A 25809-nucleotide genomic window follows, 5' to 3' on the forward strand; every position below is an offset into this window, starting at 1 on the left:
TTATTAGAATAAACTCATTTAAAGTTAATTGTACTCTGATGAGCCTTCTGTAAATTCTAGAGAAAACAAGGAGCAAATGTAAGCAACAGCAACAAACATCTGCCGCACTGCAAATAATCAACCCAACACGCTCATCTGGAGCAGTGTGTACTTTGTCTCTGTTGACCCACTTAACTCGTTATTTCTCAATCATTTGTATCAGAGCAAACACTTTGGAGAAAATGAGCATATTCAGTTTAAAATGCTGTAGTTCGACAGAATTTCTAGAAGATCAATTCCTCGAATGATTTCTGAGAAAAGCGACATCAAAAAAGCATTGTACCAGCCAATAGATTAATGCCTGGAGATGGTGAGAACATATCATGTGACTCATCAAAGGAGCTCTTTCAACCTGATCTCGTGTACGTCCGTCTAAGTGCTTCAGCTGCCATCTGGATCTCCGAGACTCCGACCACATCGAGAGACATCTAACTGCCCCCCATCGCAACACACAAACCCAAACATCAAGCATTTAACCCACGTTTTACACTTGCCTTGAGAACATGGGTGCTTTAGGATGTCATGTAGATATTTTAGGAGTTCATACTGGGATTAATGATTCATTAAAAGGATAAGAATTAGCCTAATAACTAGCCCTAATGCTTTGCAGAGCAAATGTTAATGCTTCTGAAAAAGATGTTGTTCTTTACTTGATTTTATACATTGCTGTGTGGTTACTAACGTGCTCTGACCGATTTTTAGCACATTGCTTTGCAGTTTCTAGCAGTATTATTTTACTAGTATTTTTATTTTAAATATTTTACAATAGTATTTATCAATATTTTCAATTAGCTTATAGTTATACTTTCAGTTTTCATTTTAATTTTTAATAATTTTTTTGTGAGCTTTTGTGATTTCTATTTAGCTTTATTATTATGTTTTAGTACTTCAATTTTAGTAATTCAGTTAGCTTTTATCTAATATATTTATTATATTATATTTTTCATTGAATATTTGGGTCATTGACAAATAAGGTTTTTAAAAGTGCAAAAAAAAAACATAATAGAGATATAATTAATTTTGAAGCTTTATTAAGTGTTAACAATGAGATTATGTGGTTTTTATAAACAATTAACACTGCTTTTGTCATTTTTTACAAGATATGTCACCAAAAAAGTCATTCGGTTTAACCAAAATTTCGGTTTTACCGAATGACACTTTTGGTTATACCGAATGACGATATTTTCAAACAATGCTAACAGGCTGATATCTAGCTAGCAATCAAAAATTTTATATTTAGTTTTTAAAATATATTACAACATTTTCCATGTTTTATAGCGGTTGTACCAAATGACCTGAAGTTTCGGGACATGCGTATGATCAAGTGAAAACATGAATTTTTCAAATAGTGAAGAGAGAGTAGTTACTTTGCTTCACGACCATGTGGCCCTTTGCAGGTGTCTGAATGATGTCACATCCTGACACATGATACTGACCGCATGACTTGATCCAAAATGGTCCCTTTATATTGGTTACTCTGAATGACATCAATGAAATTAATTTTTCCGGACATTCTTTCTCATAACAAAGCAACGACTTCTACACATAATTTTAACACCATTTTGCACTATGTTGATATAAAATCATGCCAGAATAAAAAAATATATACATTTATTACATTTTAAGATATTTTAATCACAAATGACATGGCTGTATTGGCCTTTGGACGGTTAAACCGAATGACCTTTTGACACTTCAAAATCTTTAAAATACTTTTATATGTAGCAAAATATAATTAAAATCCTTTGGATTCAGTCTAGTTGTACCTTACATACTTTGGATGTCATATCTTTGTTTTTAATTATTATTAAGGTCTTTGGACAAAAAAATGACCCGTCACGTGATTGACCCATTTATATTTTATTCTATATTTATTTCAATTAACGAAAAGAATTTTTTAAAAACTAGTTTTAGTTTTGATTAACAATAACACGACTGGTTTCTAGGCTGTTCTGGGTTGTTGCTAGTTTTTTATTTTTTATTTTTATTTTTTTATGGTTCAAGTCAAAAAAGCCCATCCCCAAGTCCCTATTCTGATTCTTATATATGGCTCAGTCTTACCAGACTAAGAGATTTTTTTATCATCCACCAAGCAAAAAATAAAAAGGAATAGCACTCCTCTTCTTAACAAGCTGAGTGACTTTAATACTAATTAGGGATAGGGGTTTGTTAAATAAACTCTCCAAAAATAAGTTTTTTTCTCCATTCTATCACTGTTGGAGTTTAGGTTCCTTGCTACCATCTTGCTTAGTCGGGGACACTTAATACTCAACAATATTATTAATTTGACAGCACTGACACTATTTAATGAGAAATTATCTGAGCTGGACCATGACATTGCTGTTTTCTACAGAGCTGCTTTACAGATTAAATGAACTATTTTAATAATTAATGATCTTTACAATGGAACAGAATCAACACTGACCTGACTTCAGCTGAACAATGACACTTTTTTTCTTTTTACAGCCGAATTGAACTCTGTTTGTATCACTGAATCATTATTTTTTTCTCTTGATCACTGTAAAGCTGCTTTGAAATAATATGTATTGTATAAAGCGCTATAAAAATAAAGGTGACTTGATTGGACGATAATAATTATTCATTTAAATAAAAATAATATTTAAATACACTTGTTGTTTAAATAAATGCATAATGCAATTAATTTATTATTATAAATAATTCACATAGCAAGAAAATGAAGCTAAGGCGCCAATGAATGCAGCATTCTCAGGGATGAGGCTGAAGTTCGCTGCATGAAAGTACCGGTTCTTTCCGCTCCACTGATAATGGGGTCTTTCAGGGCATCACCCTGCACCTGTCCTTCTAACTGCTCGTCTGTTAGCAAAACAGGCACGCAGCTAATGTCTTACATCCAATCAGACAGATCAGAAACTGCTAATGGGCGGAGCTTACACCTCATCACCCTATAGCATCGCAGAGAACCGGTGCCACTGACACCGGTACGCTGCTCATATCTGGTTACAACCAGGTGATTCTGTCCGTTTTTTTGTTCCCGGCATCGATACGTACACAAACGCTCATTGTTCAGCCTTCAAGATGGGAAAAGGAAATCAGCCGTTGGCTCAGGTTCAACAATCAAGCGTTTGACACTCACAAAAGACGCCCTCAGTCTCAAGTGACACATGAAGACGTTGGTGTTTGATTGTCCTCGGCCATTGTCTGAATGGCAAAGTTCATGCCAAGTCATAACTGAACAGGTTTCAGGCTAATTAGACAATGTTTGCATGTGCCTTTGGATGAAGCACATATGTGTTGGCGGATGAACACGAAGAACAGAAAAATATAGAGAAGGAACATGACTATGTAAATGACGCCAGATCATAAAGCTCCCTGCCCACCTACTCGCATATTTATAGTAGCGCGCTAAAATCAGCACGGTTGCCTGAGAAACAAGCTTCTTGTAGGATGTTCTTCAAACAGATTTCTGGGAATGTTCTTGTCAGAATGATTCCATAAACTCTGGAATGACAGCAAATCATAAAGGTCAAATCCATTTGTCTCGGATAGCTTCGCTTCTATTTGCTATTCTAAAACAGGAACTGTTATAATTATCAGCAAAAAAAACAGTTGCACTTTTAACATATTTAAATCAAAAAATGTTTAACTTTTATATAATAAGGGCTCATTTACATAAAAGCACGCATACATACAGAACGGTTGCATATATTATATAACTTTGCAGTTCCACAAGCAGCTACATGCAAACTTACCAAGATACCTAAAATGTATTAGTAATGCACTTTACAAATTATTAATACAATGTTAAAATCAAAAGTTGTATCTGTTAATAGTATTTAATGAACCTGAGCTATTTTTATTAACAAATGTTAGTTATGTAGTTAAGCTTAATAAATGTATTGTTTAGTTAGTTCATGTTAGATCAGCTCTATTAAATAATATTAACACATACAACTTTTAAATTTGTAATAATGTATTAGTACATTGACTAATGTTATGTTTTGTACCTTATAAATGTTTAGCTTTTACATAATAATGTTTGCTAGCAGCATGGGCTCATTTACATAAATGAATGCCTGCATACATGAATAAGTGTATGTATCAAAAAGCATCAAAGTATGTCCATATTCATGTCCATAAGTGTAATTCAATACATTTCTTTGGTTGGACAGATGTAGTCATAGAAACCTGCGAATAATGTATTGGTCAGTGATAGTATGCAAACTTTTATAGCAGATAAAATGTTAATAGTTGCATTTTATCTCAGAAGTATTAAATAATGGCCTGGTAAATGTAGAGACGTTGGTGTTTGATGCGCCCCATTTTTTCTAAAAATAAACACATGCGCAACATGTTGCAAACCTCATCACGACCAAAGTAAACTTCTGTTATAAGCCCTCATGCAGGGAATGTAGTTCAGGAAATGTGAAGGATAGAGTTCAAATGATGAATATTTTATACAAAGTGTGGATTTACCGAGGTGACAGATAAACCGCTCCAAATTTCAGGCGCCAATGTAAGCGAAAAGACGTACCTGTGAGGAGACGACTTTTCTCTCGACTACTGCTGCTCCATCCTAAAGTTGCTGCGGTGAATTCTCGCACTTGCCTCGAGGTATGCGGAGCCTCTGCCTCGTTACGACTGTCAATCAAACAAGCAGTGAGAAGTCGTAAGCTCCTCCCATTTGTTAAGCCCCTCCCACCACGGATAGCCCTCAGCCTAGTGTGTTAAAACGAGCTATTTATCAGTCAGTGTATCTTGACTTCACAAACATCATAACTCACGCCAAAACGATATACTTATAACTTATTGTGTTAAATAATATGATAATTTTGTCCAGTCAGTCGTTCATTGTAGAAAAATAAACACTTTCAACTTGAAAAATAAGCACTATTTCACGTTGAAGGGGTTTGTTTTGATATAATGACCGGGTAAAATACACTATGGACATTAAATATAGATATCTTTATTATCATACTTTTAACTTAAATCTTCCTCTAAAATAGGCCTAGTTTATCACAATGTACAAGACAAAAACTTTTTTTATATATTTAATATATTATTATCATACGTCTTTTAAAAAAAAAAAAAAAAAAAAAAAGTAACGGCTGGTTAGATAACATATTTATTACAATTTGACATGTCTTCCACTATTTTTAATTCTCATCCACCTTTTTAGTGTCTCTTACCGGTTGCTTGTTCTCGTTTACGTTTTCTTGATTAAACTGGATAATCCATTTATAAGGTTTTATGCTGAATAATATAAATTCACAAAATCCTTCCTGAAGTTGGTAGTCATAGTAACCGTTTTGAGTCACAAGATGGCGGCAATTAACCGTTTGAAAAAAGTCGGGACAGTGAAAACGAAAATATGAAAGATATGGGACCATAAACAGCTGTATATATTATACAAAATATTGTTATAGAATATATTTTTATTGTATTATGTAACAAGACAAACGGAGAGCTTTTATGGGGGTAGATTTGTTGCTAATCTCCAAATAAATAGATTATGATCCACAAAAAAATGTAAAGATATTTAAAAAAAAAAATTATCGTAAGCACAAATGAATAGAATGAGATCCACAAATATATGTTAGGAGTTTCACGCAAAGTAATTAAATTCACAAATAAATAAAATGAGATTTGCTAATAAAAAACATATTCACAAATATGTTTTTATGTCACAAGCACAATTCTGCCTGCACTGTAAAAAGTAATACGCTCTCTCTACTCAATAAAATTGTGGCAACAGATTACAAGCAATATTATTAATTAAATTCGACATATAAGAATTTAGTTAGAATTAATCAAATTAATTTCTTAAAAATCAACTATTTAAAATGGGTAAAATTAGCAAACAACATTAAAAAAAAACCACAAACTGACATAAAAAGCAAAGAGTTAAACCGACCAACTAAATGAAACACTGATCGCCATAATGGTGACCAAACATTTTCAATAAAATCAACATCAACATCCAAACCTGTGTTGATTCTTGTGTTTCTCTTTCCTTCAGTGATTCTGCTTGTTATCATCAGGTGTCTTCAATGTTGGCAATGAAAAATAAAGAGTTCTTAATTCATCTTTGACGTCTGTCTGTTATTCAGATATTTTTGTTTAAATTTTACTTAAATTTTACTCGTTTTAAATGGTTGACATTTAAGGAATTAATTTGATTAATGCTAACTCAATTCTATTTGTTGAATTTAATTAATAATATTGCTTGTAATCTGTTGGCAAAATTTTATGGAGTAGATATAGCGTATTACTTTTTACAGTGTGCATTCATTTCTGAATCGCTGCACGCATTTGTGGATTCTGAAACAATAGAGTACTGTACCTCGGAGATGACGTGTTTTTGTAGGCCAACCCAGAAGTTAGCGGCGCACGGGTTCCCTCGATCCCTATGCATTTTTCCCATAGACTTTTGGAAAATCGCAAAAAGTAAGCTCTGTGTTTAACAAAGGGTTATGACACTTACACGTTTTGTCTATCAAGATCATCTTCACAAGTTAACAAAAGATTCATACATTTTGAAGCCTAAATAAAGTCGTCAGATATAAAAAGCTAACATTAGGCTATAAACGGACTACAGCACACCATGGTTGCGGATGAACGTCACCACCACCAAGCTTCCTCAAACTTTATTTAAAAACATGCTCGCTGATTATGATCTGCACTGTGTATGAATACTTATCCACTTTTTCATGAGAAATGCTGTCCAAATGTCCTGTTTGTCATGATGACGTCTAAAGTCCCCGCCAAAGGAAGCAGTCCCTTTTAGCAATTTGTTAGCAACCGCCGTTTTTAAGACACAATAAAGGTTTAAAGAATCACAAGCGGGTTATAACTGGTGTGTTTTATGTCATAGATCAAAACGTGAAAATATTTAGAGGCTTTGTTAACCACAGACCTTATTTCAGGCGATTTAGCAAAAACCCATTCAAAAAACCCATTGATTTCGGGGCAATGGGACCGGAAGTCCTAAAATGCTAACTCGCTTCCGGGTTTTGCCTACAATAACACGTCATCCCTGAGCTCTTTTCAGAGTCTGTTCCCGCCCCGATTGTAAAGCAAAACGTGATTGGTTGTAGCGAGAGTGTGCTGCGATTGGTCAGCGCAATGTGGCAGTTATCTGATTGGCTTGAGTAGTCGGTGGGTGAAGTCGACCTATTTGTGGATTTGTCTGCAGTCCTGATGCTAGAAATGTTTCAAAATCCACAAATGCACAGAAAGCAATTCACAAATGTACAGGTGGTGATTCACAAATGAATGCAGGCAGAGTTGTGATTGTGACATAAAAACATATTTGTGAATATGTTTTTTATTAGCAAATCTCATTTTATTTATTTGTGAATTTAATTATTTTTTGCGAAACTCCTAACATATATTTGTGGATCTCATTCTATTCATTTTGTGAATATCTTTACATTTATTTGTGGATCATTATTTATTTGGAGATTAGCAACAAATCTACCCCCATAAGATTTCGAGTTGCATCCCAAACGACGCACTATACACTATGTACTTGTTCATGTAGTGCGTGAATTGTATAAGGTTATTTTGTCATTTAACAACGGAGTCTGATACCCCTTCCCCTCCACTACGTAATTAAAGCTGCGACAGTTGAGTGCATGAAGTGTCCAACATTCCACACTTCGTTTTTTCCGTTAATTTAGTGCATCATCCGGGTATTTAAAGTGTACTTTTTCTTTTTGGAATTTTCAGTGTGAACTCACTACTCACACTATTTATACTTAAAAACGTCATAGAATAGTGCATAAGTATCCGAATTGGGACGCACCTTAGGTCTTTCTCCAATTAAACAGATTACCTGTAATTGTGAATAGCTTCCGGGGGCGTGGCCAAGTTTGCAGAGTTGACTGACTTGCGGTTGATATACTCTCATCACTGAGATTATAATGCAGTGACAGTCTTTATTATAGCTGGTAGAACTGCTATGATGAATGTCATGATTGAATGGAAGTAGAGGCTTGCTATTGCAAGTAAAAAAAGCAAGTAAAAAGTCTTTGGGATGTGCTGGAGGAGACTTCACAGAGTGCTTGACTCTTGCATTGTCAATACAAGATCTTGACCCAAAAATGATGCACCACTTGATGGAAATAAATGTTGTGATGTTATTTTCAATGCATTTAAACCTTTGAATTGTAAGGTCTGGGTGCCAATTTATGTGTATAACATGCTAGAAACATAATAATCACTGCAATAATGATCCAATCATAGACTCTTAAGCATCCAGTTTCAGAAAAACAACTACATTAAACCTTTGTTGGGATTTTTCTTTATTTTTGGACACTCACTCAGTGCACAAATACACTACAAAAGTCACGTGACCCATACTCGCAATTTGTCCTCTGCATTTAACCCATCCAAGTTAGTGCACACACATTAGGAGCAGTGAGTTTTTCACTTTTCTTCTTCTTCACTTTAAAGGAAAAAGAAGGAAATGATACTGTACATCATATACATATGCAAAATACAAATATATGCCTACTGTTAGCTGTTGCACAGTTTAAAAGTCAACCAACCCTCTGTCAACGTAAATCTCACAAAAACGTATTGACTAGCAAGGTTATAACAGATTCAGCCATTTTTATGATGTACTGCAAGAACAGTGTCAGGATATCTTGCACTTTTTTATCATTATTGTCCAACCATAACATCTGTAGATATATGATCTAATGTAGGCCTTCATTACAGTCAGTCCGTGATTCTGCGATTATGTCTGATCGCCAGCAAAGAGGCTCTACCAGGACATCGTCTTTAAGAAAACTCTGTAGATCCACTACAGACAAATGCAACGTCCATAATATATCTTCATCTATAACTGGCATCTGTGACTAAGATAGATGTCTGTGGGTTGTAGCTGTGGTGGTAGTAAGAAGACCTTGAGGGGTCCATGTAAATAACAGAGCTGGTGATGCTCTTGCGGTCCTGTTTGAATCTTGGCTGTCTCTGCGAATGGCACCATAAAAGTTCCACCTGCTCTCTGAAGAAACTGGTGGTCAGCGTGTACAGGATGGGATTCAAGGCACTGTTGATGGGAAGGATGAAGATCACCACCCAGGACGTGATTGTTCCTGAGAGAGATAAGAGACATTTTCCTTTAGTAAAGTATAGAGTGCATTATATGTTTGTTTATAAAGTAGTTTTATCTCAAAATGGAGTAAAATCTATTCAAAGTGGCACTTATAAATTACTCATTAATATTTATGAATGCATTTTGCTTGTATACCTTTTCTATAATATATACTTGAGATAAGGGACAAAACATGTTTTAGAAGTTAGTTTTTATTATTAATATTACATTAATTATAAACTGGTATATTTGTAGACTAAGGTCTCAGCTAAAGAACCATGTAAGGGAACAGGTTTTTCTGAAAATGTCTGAAAAAAGATACTTACAAATTAATTATTTATAATAAGAACTGCAATATTCCATAAAAAAAATAAGAATCATGAATTTTTTATTCACAATTTTATGGTGATAGTAGATGTATAAGATGCTATGTATATAAGGCATGTAAATCAGGCCAAATATATGTAAATAATATCATGAAACAACATTTAAAGCATTATTTAATACAATAAATAAGCTTACTAAACCTCCACCCTAGCTTCTAATGAGCTTTGCTGTTCTTTTCTGGATTATTTGCTTGAAAAGACCGATGCCGTCCACCAGTGCTTCTCTACTGATACAAAGCTCAGCTATCCACTAAATCTACCCAGTCAATCTCTGTCTTGTTTTTCTTTGACGACCCCATCTTCTGTCTCTAAGTTAATCTTGAAATCCAACTCTTCATCCTGTCAGCTTGATCCTGCTCCTACTTCTCTCCTGAAACTTTGCCATTCTTTTATCTCTGCACCTATCTCTCACTTCATCGATACATCTCTTACCTCTGCTTCATTTCCTCTGCCACTCAAAACTGCTGCAGTTACCCCTGTTCTCAAGAAACCCAACCTCGACCCCTCACTTCTATCTAATTACCGTCCTATTTCAAATTTACCCTTCATAGCTAAATTACTGGAAAGCACTGTTGCCTCCCAACTCCAGTCTTTTCTAGTTGAAAATAATCTCTTTGATCCCTTTCAATCTGGTTTTCACCCCCTCCATAGTACTGAAACTGCACTTGTAAAGGTAGTGAATGATCTACTGCTTTCTGGTGACTCTGGTTCTCTGTTTATACTTCTGCTACTTGACCTCAGCTCTGCCTTTGATACCGTCTCCCATGAATTACTTGTTTCTCATCTCTCTGACTTGTGTATTTCTGGTACTGCTCTTTCTTGGTTCTCTTCCTATCTCTCTGACAGACAATTCTACATCTCAGTTAAGGATTTTCGTTCACCTACTGTCCCCCTGCAGCGAGGTGTTCCCCAGGGATCCGTTCTCGGACCTTTATTATTCATAATTTACATAATACCACTTGGTCAGATTTTACAACGTCATGGTCTTAACTATCACTTTTACGCCTGATGACATTCAATAATACTCTATGCTCTACCTGCCCAAAATCTCTGCTTGTGTGAAAGACATAAAAGATTGGCTTAATTCAAATTTTCTGAAACTTAACATGGACAAAACTGAGATTATTTTCATTGGAACTCCTTCACTTACCAGCAATATTTCTACCAATTTCACCTGTGAGATTGCATGTTCTCACATCAAATCATCTAATACCAGTAAAAATGTAGGTGTAATCTTCGACTCCACCCTTTCCTTTCAGTCTCATATTACCTCCAAATCTGCATTCTTTCATCTACGTCGCATTGCCCAACTCCGTCCCTTCATCAGTACCAAAGACGCTGAAACTGTCATCTTTGCATTTGTCTCATCACGCCTTGATTACTGTAATGCCCTTTTCATTGGTCTACCTGCCAGCTCCATCTCCAAATTACAATATATTCAAAACTCTGCTGCTAGAATACTCACCCATACCAAGCGTTCTGCTCATATCACCCCAATTTTGTATGATCTCCACTGGCTTCCAGTTGCCTAGCGTATTAAATCCAAAATTCTCCGCTTTTAAATCTTTGCATGGCTTGGCTCCCTCTTATCTTTGTAACATGCTCGTCCCCTTCACCCCGACTCGCTGACTCTGGCCTTCTCGTTGTCCCTCGGCATCGCCTCTCTTCAATGGGGGGCAGATCATTCAGTGCTATCGCACCCAAACTCTGGAATTCTCTCCCCCGCTCACTCTGTTGTGTTAATAATATCTCTGAATTTAAATCAATACTCAAAACTCACTTGTTTTCTGAATGTTATACCTCTGATTTGATGGATTGATTGCTCTGCTTAATTAACTAATAGTTCTCTGAATGTTATGTCTCTCAAGTCCTGTTTTGTATTTTTTGTGCTTGACTCTATTCTTCTGTATGCTTCCCTGTCCATTATTGTTTTTCATCATTGTCTACTCGTATTATCTCTTCCTTGTTAAATGTACATTGTAAAGCATCCTTGAAAGGCGCTATATACAGTTGCAAGAAAAAGTATGTGAACCACTTGCAGAATCTGTGAAAATGTTAATAATTTTAACAAAATAAGAGAGATCATACAAAATGCATGTTATTTTTTATTTAGTACTGTCCTGAGTAAGATATTTTACATAAAAGATGTTTACATATATCCACAAGACAAAAAAATAGCTGAATTTATTAAAATAACCCCATTCATAAGTATGTGAACCATTGATTCTTAACACTGTGTGTGGTTACCTGGATGATCCACGACTGTTTTTTGTTTTGTGATGGTTGTTCATGAGTCTCTTGTTTGTTCTGAGCAGTTAAACTGAGCTCTGTTCTTCAGAAAAAAATCTCCAGGTCCTGCAGATTCTTCAGTTTTCCAGCATCTTTTGCATATTTGAACCCTTTCCAGCAGTGACTGAATGATTTTGAGATCCGTCTTTTCACACTGAGGACAACTGAGGGACTCAAACACAACTATTAAAAAAGGTTCAAACATTCACTGATGCTCCAGAAGGAAACACGATGCATTAAGAGTCGGGGGGTGAAAACATTTGGAATTTGAAGATCAAGGTAAATTGTATTTAATTTGTCTTCCGGGAAACATGAAAGTATCTTCTGTTGCTTCTGAAGGGCAGTACTAAATGAAAAAAAAATGATATTCAAGCGAAATAAGAAAAATTTGGACCTCTTCATCCTGTTTAAAAGTTTTCACCCCACGACTCTTAATGCGTCGTGTTTCCTTCTGGAGCATCAGTGAATGTTTGAACCTTTTTTAATAGTTGTGTTTGAGTCCCTCAATTGTCCTCAGTGTGAAAAGACGGATCTCAAAATCATTCAGTCACTGCTGGAAAGGGTTCAAATATGCAGAAGATGGTGGAAAACTGAAGAATTTTTGGGACCTGCAGATTTTTCTGAAGAACAGAGCTCAGTTTAACTGCTCAGAACAAACAAGAGACTCATGAACAACCATCACAAAACAAAAAAACAGTCGTGGATCATCCAGGTAACCACACACAGTATTAAGAATCAGTGGTTCACTATCTTTTGAACTGGGTCATTTTAATAAATTCAGCTATTTTTTTGTCTTATGGATTATATGTAAACATCTTTTATGTAAAATATCTTACTCAGGACAGTACTAAATAAAAAATAACATGCATTTTGTATGATCTCTCTTATTTTGTTAAAATTTTGCACATTTTCACAGATTCTGCAAGTGGTTCACATACTTTTTCTTGCAAATGTAAATAAAACTTATTATTATTATTATTATTATTAGAATAATTCCCCATATGCAAAAAAAATGAAATAAAAAATTAAAAATATCACTATATAGAGAGCGCTTGTGAACTCCATCAGCTTACAGGTCAACTCTATCAGACATAAAACTTGACGAAGTTGACAAAACTGAAGATTTTTCCACCTTAACCACGTGTTGTACAGTGAAGCAATTTTTCCCCTCAGTTGAAGCCGCCTTAATAAACATATCAAAAATGCCATTTTTTCAGTGTACATTTTTAGTTGAGCAAAATGAAATCCTTTATGTGAAAAATTTCACCAAATCAACTGTACTTCACACCAACAAACAGAGTTTTTATGGGTTAGATCAAGACCATCGGTGAGGACAGTCAAAAGGTAGGACATTTTCACTCAGGTTTCCACATAAAAAAAAATAATGGTTATGTGCTAACCATTATTTTTTTATGTGGAAACCTGAGTGAAAATGTTACTTATTTGTAAAGTAACAACCTGCACAGCTGTGCTGAATTAATGTTCAATGTTTGTCATGTGACAACACTGTAGCATAGGCCTACTACTAAAACATTATTCGTAACATATTGTATACTATTTCACACACTATTCTTAGAAAAACAGTAGGCAGTATGCACTGTATACCGGGCAGTAATCAGTAAGTAGTAAGTTAGTGTGTCGTTTCGAACACAGCCTATGTGTCCTACTGTGAGATCCACAATGAGCAGGAAATAGGAAAGGGGTCCTCAGAGTTAAAGATGACCATGATATTGCCTGATTTATTCATAATTATAAAAAATCCTGATGGAGTTGACACAAAGTGAGAACTTTGATAGGCTTTTTTATGGAAAACATAATTCACGATTTACTTTTTGTATTGTTTGATATATTACAGATCTCTGGCTTTCAATTTAAACGTATATTTTTGAATTTGTTGCATTTTTAAACACTTTGGCAGTTTTGCATTGTGACCTCATGCTGAGGACAGGTTAAATGACATATTTTCCAAGTATAGAGCACATATTTAAAATAATACTAACAAAGTTATTTTAAAATAAAAGAAATGAATGTCCAGAGTATCCAGATTTCCTTTAGATGCAACTTTTTAAGCATTTTTATTTTGATGAATTACTTTATTTTTTACCGTAAAGAGGGCTTTTGTGTGTATGACATGTTTTGTCTCTCAAGAATCATATATATACATATATACACACACACCTTTTTTTCTTTATTTAATTTTTTTAAGGACCAACTAACCGGTTGTGGCTAGAAGGGATACAGCAACGGCCAGAAGTGAGGCAAAATCTCACGATAAAAGAACAATAAATTAATTTTCTACTTATCAGATTGTGTTTTATTAATGTCTACGCCTACCCCAACCCTAAACCTACCCGTACAATAATGCAAATACAGTAATTAAATGAAGTAATATTGATGTGTGCATGCCCAGTGGCCGTAGCTGTATCCCTTCTAGTCTTTACCCAACTAACCTGGTATCTCAACTTCCAGCAGGGAGAGGATTTTGACCAGGAAAATGGGAATCCAGCAGAGGGCGTCAGAGAACACGATGAAGAAAAAGCGATGTGCCATGGCCACATCCTTGTGCAGCCGTCCACGCAGCTCTGTGGCATTAATGCCAGTTTTATAGATGGAGTAAAACATGCTGGAGTAGCAGACGACAATGATGAGGAAGGCCACCAGGTTAAGTCCTACAAGCATAAACATAAAACTCTGACTGAACAACGGCACAAAGCATAATGAAAACAGCTCAAGATCATCTCTGTACTGTGACTAAGAGATCTTAAAGGGATAGTTCACTCAAAAATGAAAATTCTGTTTCAGAATCATTTACTCACCCTCAAGTTGTACTAAACATGTATGAGTTTCTTTGTTCTTTTGAACACACAACAAGATATTTTGAAAAATGTAACTAAACAACTGCTGGCCCCCATTGACTTCCATAGAATGAAAAAAATAAATGATATGGAAGTCAATGGGGACTAGAAAAACTTTTTTCAAAATATCTTCTTCAACAGAACAAAGAAACTCATTCATGTTTAGAACAACTTGAAGGTGAGCAAATAATATACAAGAATTTTTATTTTTGGGTGAACTTTCCCATAAAAGGCCCGCTGAAGAGTGTTGGAACGCGCAGCATTATTCAGTGTGTTGACGTAATTTCAACTGAAACAGGAAGACAGGGCGATGTATCGAACAGCCCTGCCCCCTTTTTTAAAATAGCCAATAGCATTTCATTTATATCACAGCTCGGCCAGAACGGTTAAACTCAGTAAAACCTCTGTTTCCTTTTGATATCTAACTGTTTATCCTCCTAATCTCCTCTTTATCACTTTAAAATACAGCATTTCTGTGCAGAAATTATAAAATGTCGGTACAGTCTGCCATTCACCATGTAGAAACTAGTAAATGTGTGAATAAATGACCAATTTCAGCCGCAGCTTCAGTGTCTGTTTATAGTGTAGGAGGGGGAGGGACTTCAGATTCTAGAGAGCATTTGATTGGACAGAAGATTTGATGAGAAGCTGAAGTGCGATGTGATGTCATGAAAATCTGTGATCCATTTTAGCGGAAGTGAGAGACTGTAAGTTTTGAATCTCCTAAATGTGAATTTTGTCATTGTTTTGGAACACACCAGCTTATTAATAACCTTAAGGCTAACATATTCATACTAAAAGCTAAAAAAAACTTACATTTTGATTTCAGGGGGACTTTAAGTATACCGCTGAGCATACTGTTCAATGCGTGGGAAATAGCTTTCATTCATCAATTCAGTATGTTTTGTGTCATTAATAAACAAGTGCCATCAGCAGCAGTTAACAGAATATGGAACAAATACAAGACAGATATTCTTCAGAATATTTTGTTACACAAGATTTCTAGATTTCTAGTATCAGATTGGAGTAACACTTTTTATTTCAAAAGAGCGAGAAAAGCTATGACTCCTTTAATCTTCATAACTAAGAGGTGTGTTCACACTTGTCATGTTTGGTTCGATTAAAACGAACCCTGGTGCGATTGCTCTGTTAGTGTGGTTCATTTGAACATGTGTGAACGCTGACATCCCAACCCTGGTGCGCACCAAACAAGTGGACCGAGACCGCTGGAAAGATGGATCTCGGTCCGCTTCCAAACGAACTCTGGTGCGGTTCGAATGATATATGAACGCAACACGGACCAAAGACATGTAAAAGAACCAAAAACAGGAAGATAAGACCCTAAAAAGGACAGAATCCTCACGCATATCGGTTTCTCGTCATAGTCGCGAGTTTGACCATCACAGACATCAGATGCGCGTCTCCACGCAGCAGATCGTTTGTGTGTGTGATGGAGGGATTCCCACCGCTGTTTTGACTCCTAAACACATTTTATAAGCTCTTCACGAGTTCCCAGCTGGCCAAAATACCATCATATGCAGGCTACACACACACAACAAGCGCATTTACCTCAGCACACAGCATTGTTTTGGATGTTTGGTAAGTTCTGTCTCAAAATAGGCAATACGTCATAAAATCCGACCAGTGAATGTAGGTTGTGAATGTATCCCTATGCCTTTAGGTACGGTATCTTTTGGTTCGGTGATAAAATTGCCAATCTGAACGCTAATCGGACCAAAAGAACCGAACAAGTGTGAACGCACCATATTTTTCGCCATAGCCAGAACTCACCAAGAAAAATTCCAGTGGAATATCCCTTTGCAATGGGCTTTTCCAGACGCTCTGACTGAAGGGGGAAACACACTCCATTGTGTCCGTAATAATTCCCAAACATGTCCTCATTAAGCAGAGGCACTGCAGCTATAGAGATACCCAGCAGCCATATAGAGGTCAAAACAGCAAATATTTGGCACTTGCTTGGTCGCAGGTGGCTGAAAGGGAAAACAATGACTAGGAATTTCTCCATGGTCAAGTAAGTGAGCAGCATGACGGAAACCTCAGAGGACAGCATAGCCAGGAAGCCAATAGTACGACACTCCCGGCTCTCCATCCACAGCTTTGCGTTCTTGTTGTACTCGCCACGGAACTTCACATCAAAGACCCCCACAAAAAACAGATAGACACCCATCAGGCAATCTGCACCTAGAGATAAATGAAGCATTGTGGTAAATAGCTCTTCTTTAGCTATAACTCATTGGATGCCAGAAGCAGAACTCATTAATGAACAAGTAGCTTCCTAAAAGCCCAGATTTACATTTTGGTCTTGTGCCAGAATGTTGGAGCATTTCCTGCACATATGAAATGTTATTTTTAAAAGACAAATCACAACACCAGCAGGCCAGAAATCAATTTTTACAATGCATAGCACAGGTACGTGACCGAAGCACATGGTAATGACATTTCAGGCTAAAATAGAAGCCTTTCCCATGCCAAACAGGGTGCACTGATTAATGGCACCAGCCCGGGAACTCCAGGAAGAGTTAGAATTGATTACTGAAGGTGATTGTAATAGAGAGTGAATCCTGCGTGAATAGAATTTTTACAGGGTTATAGATTTCCTGTCCAATCACTACAGCCTTCAAAGCTGAATGTCAGGCGGGAGATTGTCAACAGTGGGACACATCCCTTTCTGATCGTGGAAAGCATAATTGGAGAGGGAGTTCTTCAGTTAGACGAAACTCACATCATTTTTAAGGTAAATAGAAAAATTAAGAGATAGCTTGCGATATATAATATGCCTCGATGTAACTGAGAAGACATTATGGGTGCAGGAACACTTATAATTTGAGAGCTTGGTGCCCTAGAAAACCATTTTTTCCAGGAGTGCCAGCTGTTTCTGCTTGTGTCACATTGGTTTCATAACAGTCAGTCAATTATAGTGCAAATAACCCCTGAAAATAGACGTATATGCCCTCTGGTGTCATTAATCCAGATCTCTAAAAACACTCAGATACATGCTTATAATTCAGACCGTATCATAAAGCATATTTAGCGTTTAATTTAATGTGGGCATTGGTAAAATGTATACCTCTGGTACTCACAGCACAAAACCTTGATGCAGAGGGCATGCAGGTTGTTCTCAGCCCGCAGGACCGTCCGCATCCCGATAACAAAGAGGTTCCCAAAGCAGGTGATAAAAGCCATAACCCACACAGACACACGAAGGACCACGTTAGCCAGCAGATCCTCAAAAGATGAAAGACCGTCTGAGTTTGGTTTACACTTCCGGACATGTGGGGTGTAAGAGCAGTACTGGAACTTCTTGAAATATCTGAGAAAAAAAATTTGTATTAATATTTTAATAATATTTATGTTATGTACAGTGATGGGAATAACGGCGTTATAAATAAACGGCGTTACTAACGGCGTTACTTTTTTCAGTAACGAGTAATCAAACGGATTACTTTTTCTCCCGTTACAACGCCGTTACCGTTACTGACAAAAAAAAAAAATGCTGCGTTACTATAATTGAGCTCACTGAAGCGGTTTTCATCGTCTCTCTCTGCACATAGGACCTGCAAAGTTTATTCTCTGGTGTGTGTTGGGGTTAGTCATACACAAATATAATTTTAAACTGATAATAACGATGCTCTGTGTGTGTATCAGAGCATGCAAGTGGAACGCGAGCTCAAACCAGAATAACCTTTGTGACATGCTGGATCGAAAATATGTGAAATAAGTTTTTTTGTAGTCGACTAGTAGTTGTTCATTTAAGCCATTAGTTAACTAATCACATTTATATTAATTTAATTACTTAAATACTGGAGAGAATAAACCATAATAATGAGCGTTTACGTAATATGGGCTATAGCACTCAAGCACCATAAAGAACCGGCAAAAATAATGATTATGAATGTGACAAAAACAGTAAGGAGACATTTTAATTGTTTATTAATAAAGAAATGTTTCCTGAATCAGTGTCAGCTTAAGATGAAGTTGACATTGCTGTCTCTCATCATCTCCACATAGGCTACTGGACGCGCCTAGAGAGAGAATGCACATTTCATTTGGATTACATAATCAGAGTAGCCTTCTTTTCGCTTTGAATTATTTAGTTTTCTATAGATATATATTCTCATGTCTGTGAGGCAAGCAGCCTATATGCTGAGTTTCGGTTCATTTAGCCAATAAAACGCGCTCCAGTTCACATGCAAGTGATCGCGCCGGCGCCTCCATGTCATGATTATATTGTCTGCTATATTTGCTTCTTATTTATTAAATCCAGGCAATTGGTTGATTAAAATTAAGATACAATTTTTACAAAATGAAATTCACTTTAAAGAAAGGCTTTCTACAAAACAAAACTTAATGAAGTGGTCAAAATCATGTCTGACCCACTCCATGTCTCCCGATATATTGCGCATCTTCTGATGTATTCTATCTTACTCATGCTGTTCACTTTTCATAATCAAATAGATGAATTTAAAACATAACATAGGACTATTTAAACAAATATGAAACTCAGTTACTATTTGTGAGAAGTAACTAGTAACTATAACTAATTACTTTTTTAAAGTAACGTGCCCAACACTGGTTATGTAATGTGTTAATTCACACTGAAGTGTATACGTTCTGTGATTCTAGTGGCACCAAAAGGAATTGTAAAAATAATTACCCTTTTCAAACAGCTGGTAGACCCATTAACTTGTATATTATATTATATTATATTATATTATATTATAATTGTGCAGTCTCCTCCACTCAACGGTCATCATCTCATCCCAAGCTACTTGGTAAAAGGAAATTACTTTGTTATTTACTATTCATTAGTCATCAATTAGTGAAGTGGAGTGAATAAATGTGTGTGTTGTTGCTATTTTTTTTTTACTTGAAGCAAATGTTGTCTTTTCCCTTTATTTTTCTTGTCAGAATGCACCAGAATGCTTTGTTTACATGTTAAAATCACATTTTCTTCTGGAGGACGATGCCCCCAGACCGCCCTACATGGATTTAATTCATTAACGTCACCTTTTCACCTCTTGTGAGTTTGCAGGCCTGATTCAAACTAATTGAAAGCAGAATGAGATACTCACATATAGGAGAGGTTATTCATGGGCCGGAACATTCTTGTTTGGATATTTGGGATCTCCACTCCCTCCAGGCCACTGCAGAATCAGAGTATTGAAGTTTTAATGTTCAAGAGCCTTTGGTTATTCCGCTGACCATCGTCTGGTCACCTACAAGCTCTAAGCCTCAGTGAATACTAGAATTTGCAAATCTGGCACACAGCCTGGTCTGCTGTTTGTTTGTTTGCTTGTTTTATCATCAGTCTGTGCTGCAGCCTGAAACAAGCCTACAAACACTAACTCTACTCCATGTGAGACTTATTTCAATTGTAAAACAACGTTTGTTGTGTGGTCACTACAGCGTATCAAAATAAGTAACATATTGTTAAAAAATCTCATGAAAACCTTAGATAATGCTGTTACTTACAGAGACTGGAGCTGAATTAGGTGGTTAAATTGGTCTGGGTGGATGTGGTCCAGTGGGTTTTGGGACAAATTTCTACAAATGAGAAAACACAGCAAGCCATTTTTATGGTGAAAACACAGCAGGCCATTAATAAGCTGCACCAGATTTTTTGTTTATTTTCTTTTTTTACATTCAAATTTATTAATCCGACTCACAGAATTTGCAATGAGGGTAAATCCTTGAAAATACTGATTGGCAGTTCCTTTATCAAGTTACTGGACAGATCCCTGCAAAAGCAATGAGGACATGTCAAACGATAACATCATTTATAACTCATTAGCGCTTTCTCAAGTTCCTTGTTTCTGTGCACACACTCATTCACAACAATGTTTCACTGTCACTCACAGGTCTCCCATCATGTGCAGGGATTGGAAGGTGTTTTCCGGCAAACTCTTGATGAGATTGGCTCTCAGTGACCTAAAAAGCACCAAGGATGAGAAGACTTAAGATCATAAACCTCATCGAAAGGGTCCTGATTTGGAACTTTTATCAGCTAAAGCTTAAAGGGGTGGTTCAGTGTTTTTTTCTAGGCTTGATTGTGTTTATGTGTAATGCTTCGTTTTCATATGCTTCAAAATATGCTGTATTTTTAATATATTTTACCTTTATTCTACATCGCTGTTTCCATTGTCATTTGAACGACCTGTTTGGCTTTCTGGTTCTATGATAAATCTCCCTTCGAAATATGCAATGGGCTCAGATAGGTTAGCTGGCCCAGTGTATTGTGATTCGCTGAAGCGTCCGGAAACGCCACGCCCCTTACCATTAGTTGTTACATGTGCTTCAGTGAATATATAAATAATGGCGTCTATATTGCCGTATCAAATTGCGCGCACACAATTTACTAAAACGTGCGCACGATTTACTATTTCGTTCCCTCAATTTATAAATCATGCGCATGATTTATAAATCGAGGGAATGAATTAGTAAATCGTGCACACGATTTAGTAAATTGAGGGAACGAAATAGTAAATCATGCGCACGATTTAATTTTTTTTCTTGCATGTCATGTGCGGGGCTCCATACGAATCAGACCCAGATAGCAGTAATGATGAAGAGGGTCAAGCAGAACCTCTGCAAGCACGGCTTTTAAAGGACGTTTCTGAATGGTAAGTACTTCCTTTTGTGTCAAAATGTTTAAATATGCTGTCACATGTTACTGCTGTTTGTTAGCTTTGAATATACGGTTTTATCCTGATTAAAGCTTTACTGTAGCCGAATACATGACTGAGTAGTAGCATATTTGTAAAGGTATCGTTTTTTCATTTCGTTTATCGTTATTTATAGCATGAACAACTGTTTGTCTATGAACATAGAAGTTTGTTGGAGAAGTATGCAATAGAATTGAACTAACTGGCTAGCGAAGCCAAACCGCATTGGACTTTGTTTACGTACTGACAGTTAGGGGCCCATAAACAGCAGCTTCTGCTTTTAAAGTGGGAACTGCTTCATCTTTCAGTAATAGTCTTTGTGCAAATCCAGCATTGAACTTGTGTAGATTGTGGAAGCTGTCAATATCACGGATTATTATAATGGGTTCTATTATCTATTGACGCGTCGCGCGCGTCCGGCGTACACAACTCTTCCGCTTCCATAATGCCGCGCGACATGGCCTTTCAGCGCTGTAACTTTGCAGATACTGTTTATGCTCAAGCAGCAACATTACACACTAACTAAAGCTAAAAAAGTGAAATCGCAATGAACCACCCCTTTAAAGCCTATCATACAAATGGTATAATTTTCTGTTAATACTTACAGCACAGTAAGATGTTCACAAGCAAGTAAAGTTGACAAGCCCAAAGACTTAATGCGGTTCCCCTCAAAATCCCTTTAAGAGAGCATGTCATATATCAATGAGTAAAAATCCATAGTGCAAATAAAAATGCTGGACATACAACATTTCAACATTACTGGACATTTCAGTAAATATAATACAGGCATAGTGACATGTACAAGTGACATATATACACAATATTAAAAAGGTAGGCATAAGACTATTTGGTTTCACCCAGAAACACATCAGCACATCAGTGAAATCCTGTCAAAGACAGATGCCATGGCCAAGGAGAAAATAACAGTGCATTAGCAACTGAATACATACTGTTCTTGTACAACACAGTGATGCGAACAAGAAAGATGAGCCCCAGGTAGCACTTAAATCTGTCTGGGATCTTAAAAGAGTCCAAAAGAAAAAAAAAAAAAAAAAACACTAATAGAAAAATGCTAAAAATGTAGACTATGCACAGAAGAATTTTACTAAGCTTCATCGTGTTGGATTTTAAGTCCCCCTTTTGCTGCCAAAACAGCCCTGACCGGTCGAGGCATGGACTCCTCTAGACCCCTGAAGGTGTGCTGTGGTGTCTGGACCAAGATGTTAGCAGCAGATCCTTTAAGTCCTGTAAGTTTTGAGGTGGAGCCTCCATGGATCGGACTTGTTTGTTCAGCACATCCCACAGATGCTCGATTGGATTGAGATCTGGGGAATTTGGAGGCCAAGTCAACACCTCAAACTCGTTGATGTGCTCCTCAAACCATTCCTGAACCATTTTTGCTTTGTGGCAGGAGCATTATCCTGCTGAGAGAGGCCACAGCCACCAGGGAATACCGTTTCCATGAAAGGGTGTACATGGTCTGCAACAATGCTTAGGTAGGTGGTACATGTCAAAGTAACATCCACATGGATGGCAGGACCCAAGGTTTCAGAACATTGCTCAAAGCATCACACTGCCTCCGCCGGCTTGCCTTCTTCCCATAGTGCATCCTGGTGCCATGTGTTCCCCAGGTAAGCGACGCACACGCACCCGGCCATCCATGTGATGTAAAAGAAAACATGATTCATCAGACCAGGCCACCTTCTTCCATTGCTCCGTGGTCCAGTTCTGATGCTCACGTACCCACTGTTGGCTCTTTCGGCGGTGGACAGGGGTCAGCAAACTGGTCTGTGTCTATGCAGCTCCATACACAACAAACTGTGATGCACTGTGTATTCTGACACCTTTCTATCAGAACCAGCATTAACTTCTTGAGCAATTTGAGCTACAGTAGCTCGTCTGTTGGATCAGACCACATGGGCCAGACTTCGCTCCCCACGTTCATCGATGAGCCTCGGCCACCCATGACCCTGTCGCCGGTTCACCACTGTTCCTTCCTTGGACCGCTTTTGATAGATACTGACCACTGCAGACCGGGAACACCCCACAAGAGCTGCAGTTTTGGAGATGCTCTGACCCAGTCGTCTAGCCATCACAATTTGGCCCTTGTCAAACTCGCTCAAATCCTTACGCTTGCCCTTTTTACCTGCTTCTAACACATCAACTTTGAGGACAAAATGTTCACTTGCTGCCTAATAAATTCGACCCACTCACAGGTGCCGTGATGAAGAGATAATCAGTGTTATTCACTTCACCTGTCAGTGCTCATAATGTTATGCCTGATCTTATGTTTCTAATAAGTAATAATAGATAAAAACGTTTGGGGTGTGAATGTGTGCAGTTTATGATGTAGAGCAAAATGTTCAAGTATCACCAAATATATGTTTACCACAGACTTTATTTTACTCACAAATTGAAAAACTCCATTATTTCCACAGTCTCCATTGTTATATGCAACAAGTATTGCTAAAGACAACAGATTTTACTAATAGAGCTACTGTGTGTAAAAATAAAATAATGATGCTGCCATCTTTCTTAAGTTATTTTCTCTCCCCTGTAATTTGGCTCCAAATTCTCAGGTGAAAATTGTCATCTACAAAATAGTGGGTTACTCAGTAAAGATTTATCCATGGCATTTAATATTTTGATTTGGGTTTTGGAAGTTTTGTTTGAGTTCTCCTTTGCTTGGTTCTGTCTTTGCTTTTGCTTTGATCCCCATGTTGTTTTTGATTCTTACATCTTTCAACATCACAACAGATTCATTCAGACACCTTGCTTTACGCACTGATTAAACTGATGTTTACAGAAACATTTTTATTTTATTTTATTGTTTTGCGAATTAATTTGATTTAATAAAGCTTTTTCCTTTTTGAGCTTAATTATGCCCTTTTTGTTGCTTCCCTTTGAGCCAGGGGTTGTAACAAATTGGGGGCTCGTCCTCGTTTTTATTAAGCATAATTTGATTTGTTTGGGGCACACAAATAATTTTGAGTCTATTTAGTTGCTGTGGAAGGTCACCAAATTGGTAAGTAAAAGTGCAATATTGTTTTTGAACGCGAGTTTTCCTGGTAGGTGTAGCGGTGTGTTTCCTTTGAGACATGTCGGGGGTTTTGGTAGTACTGCAATGAAAGTGGGTAGTAGTATTTAACTAGGGTGACCATATGTGCCATTTTCCCAGGACGCGTCCTGTCCAGGATTTCTAAATTGCATAAAATGTCCCAGTTTTGGTTTTGTTTTCATATTTGCAGAAGGTAATGACTGAAAAATAGTGTGACCAATAGCGTGCATTATACATGATCGACCAATTGTGGCTTGCGAGAAGGCTGGATCTACAGAGAACGGTCAAAGCATTGCAAATACCATAACATTTTAATGCATTGCATGAAGACTGTCAATAAGAACCGTGGCTTGCACAGACCTCCGTGTAGAAATCGCGTTCCTAAATCGCGTTCCGGAGGCACATCGATATGACCACTTTCACGATTGAAGAGGCAAGGGCTCAAGCCATTTTAGGCAATTTAGAAATCCTGGACAGGACACGTTCTGGGAAAATGGCACATATGGTCACCCTAACTCGGGAGCACATCCGTGGTGTTGCTGATTTAATCAGTTGCGTTGCTCACCCATCAGGCTTTAGTGCATAATTACCCCCCACAAGTAATTGCATGAAGACTAGAGTTAAGGTAGATAAAGACTTTGGGAAAATAGGTAGAGGGAAACTCTCGTTATTTGTTTGCACGGTAGAATTTTTTCTTTTGTTCTTTTGGTGGCTTTCTCGTGGCTGATGCCGATTCATTTATTAAATCACCTTCTTTTGAAATTTTGGAACACTGTATGAAAGAACAATTGTTAAAGATCGCCGAATATTATAGGATCAGTGATCAGTAGAAAAAGTCTCTCGTTTATTTTAAAATCCGAACTTGTTGGAAAAGGCTTGTTAAAAACTAGTATGGAGTCTGTAGCAGGTGCAACTAATTTACAGCCCAATTTATCGTTTGAACAGCAGAAGGAGTTGCTACTGTTGCAGATGGAGCACGAGAAGTTAAAGCAACGTTCGGAGGAAAGCAAACAGGAATTAGAAAAAGCGAAGTTGGAAGTGGAGGTCCTCAAACTTAATCTTATGAGAGAGGGTAAGCTATCTGGTTCTAGAGAGTCTTTTTCCTTATCTTCAAATTTAAAACTTGTTCCAAAAATTAACGAAGAAGATCCTAATACTTTTTTTACTCTTTTTGAACGTATGGCAAGTTTGAGAGACTGGTCAGGTGATAATTGTGTTTCGCTGCTTCGCTGTGTTTTAACTGGTAAGGCACAAGTAGCTTTTTCTTCCATGTCGATCGATGATTGTAAGGATTATGATGAAGTGAAATCTGTCATTTTAAAAGTGTATGAATGCGTACCAGAGGATTACAGGCAACGATTTCGTTTACAGGAAAAAGAGCAGGCGCAAACCCATCTAGAATTTGCGAGGGATTAGA

General features: G+C 37.0%; 2 protein-coding genes across 6 annotated transcripts in view; both read right to left on the reverse strand.

Moving 5' to 3' along the window:
* The window catches only part of frya (furry homolog a (Drosophila)), a 91860-nt gene extending 87172 nt beyond the window's left edge, over positions 1 to 4688 (reverse strand). The window contains exon 1 of the mRNA XM_051863064.1: positions 4553 to 4688. The gene's annotated coding sequence lies outside the window, so the exon portion shown is untranslated. The remainder of the gene's footprint in view (positions 1 to 4552) is intronic.
* A 3619-nt stretch (positions 4689 to 8307) lies between these two features.
* The window catches only part of rxfp2b (relaxin family peptide receptor 2b), a 54579-nt gene continuing 37077 nt past the window's right edge, over positions 8308 to 25809 (reverse strand). For 3 of the 5 annotated variants that reach the window (XM_051863079.1, XM_051863080.1, XM_051863082.1), the window contains 9 exons: positions 21940 to 22011; positions 20529 to 20600; positions 20339 to 20410; positions 20145 to 20216; positions 19745 to 19816; positions 17753 to 17982; positions 16443 to 16853; positions 14247 to 14465; positions 8308 to 9122 (listed from right to left, as the gene is read on the reverse strand). In XM_051863079.1, coding sequence (XP_051719039.1) covers positions 8860 to 9122; positions 14247 to 14465; positions 16443 to 16853; positions 17753 to 17982; positions 19745 to 19816; positions 20145 to 20216; positions 20339 to 20410; positions 20529 to 20600; positions 21940 to 22011 — 1483 coding nt within the window. In that variant the 3' untranslated portion in view covers positions 8308 to 8859. Of the gene's footprint in view, positions 9123 to 14246; positions 14466 to 16442; positions 16854 to 17739; positions 17983 to 19744; positions 19817 to 20144; positions 20217 to 20338; positions 20411 to 20528; positions 20601 to 21939; positions 22012 to 25809 lie in introns of those variants that run through there. The other 2 variants (XM_051863081.1, XM_051863083.1) reach the window with 2 other exon arrangements.

The sequence above is a fragment of the Ctenopharyngodon idella genome, chromosome 15, assembly GCF_019924925.1.
Source record: "Ctenopharyngodon idella isolate HZGC_01 chromosome 15, HZGC01, whole genome shotgun sequence".
Lineage (NCBI taxonomy): Eukaryota > Metazoa > Chordata > Actinopteri > Cypriniformes > Xenocyprididae > Ctenopharyngodon > Ctenopharyngodon idella.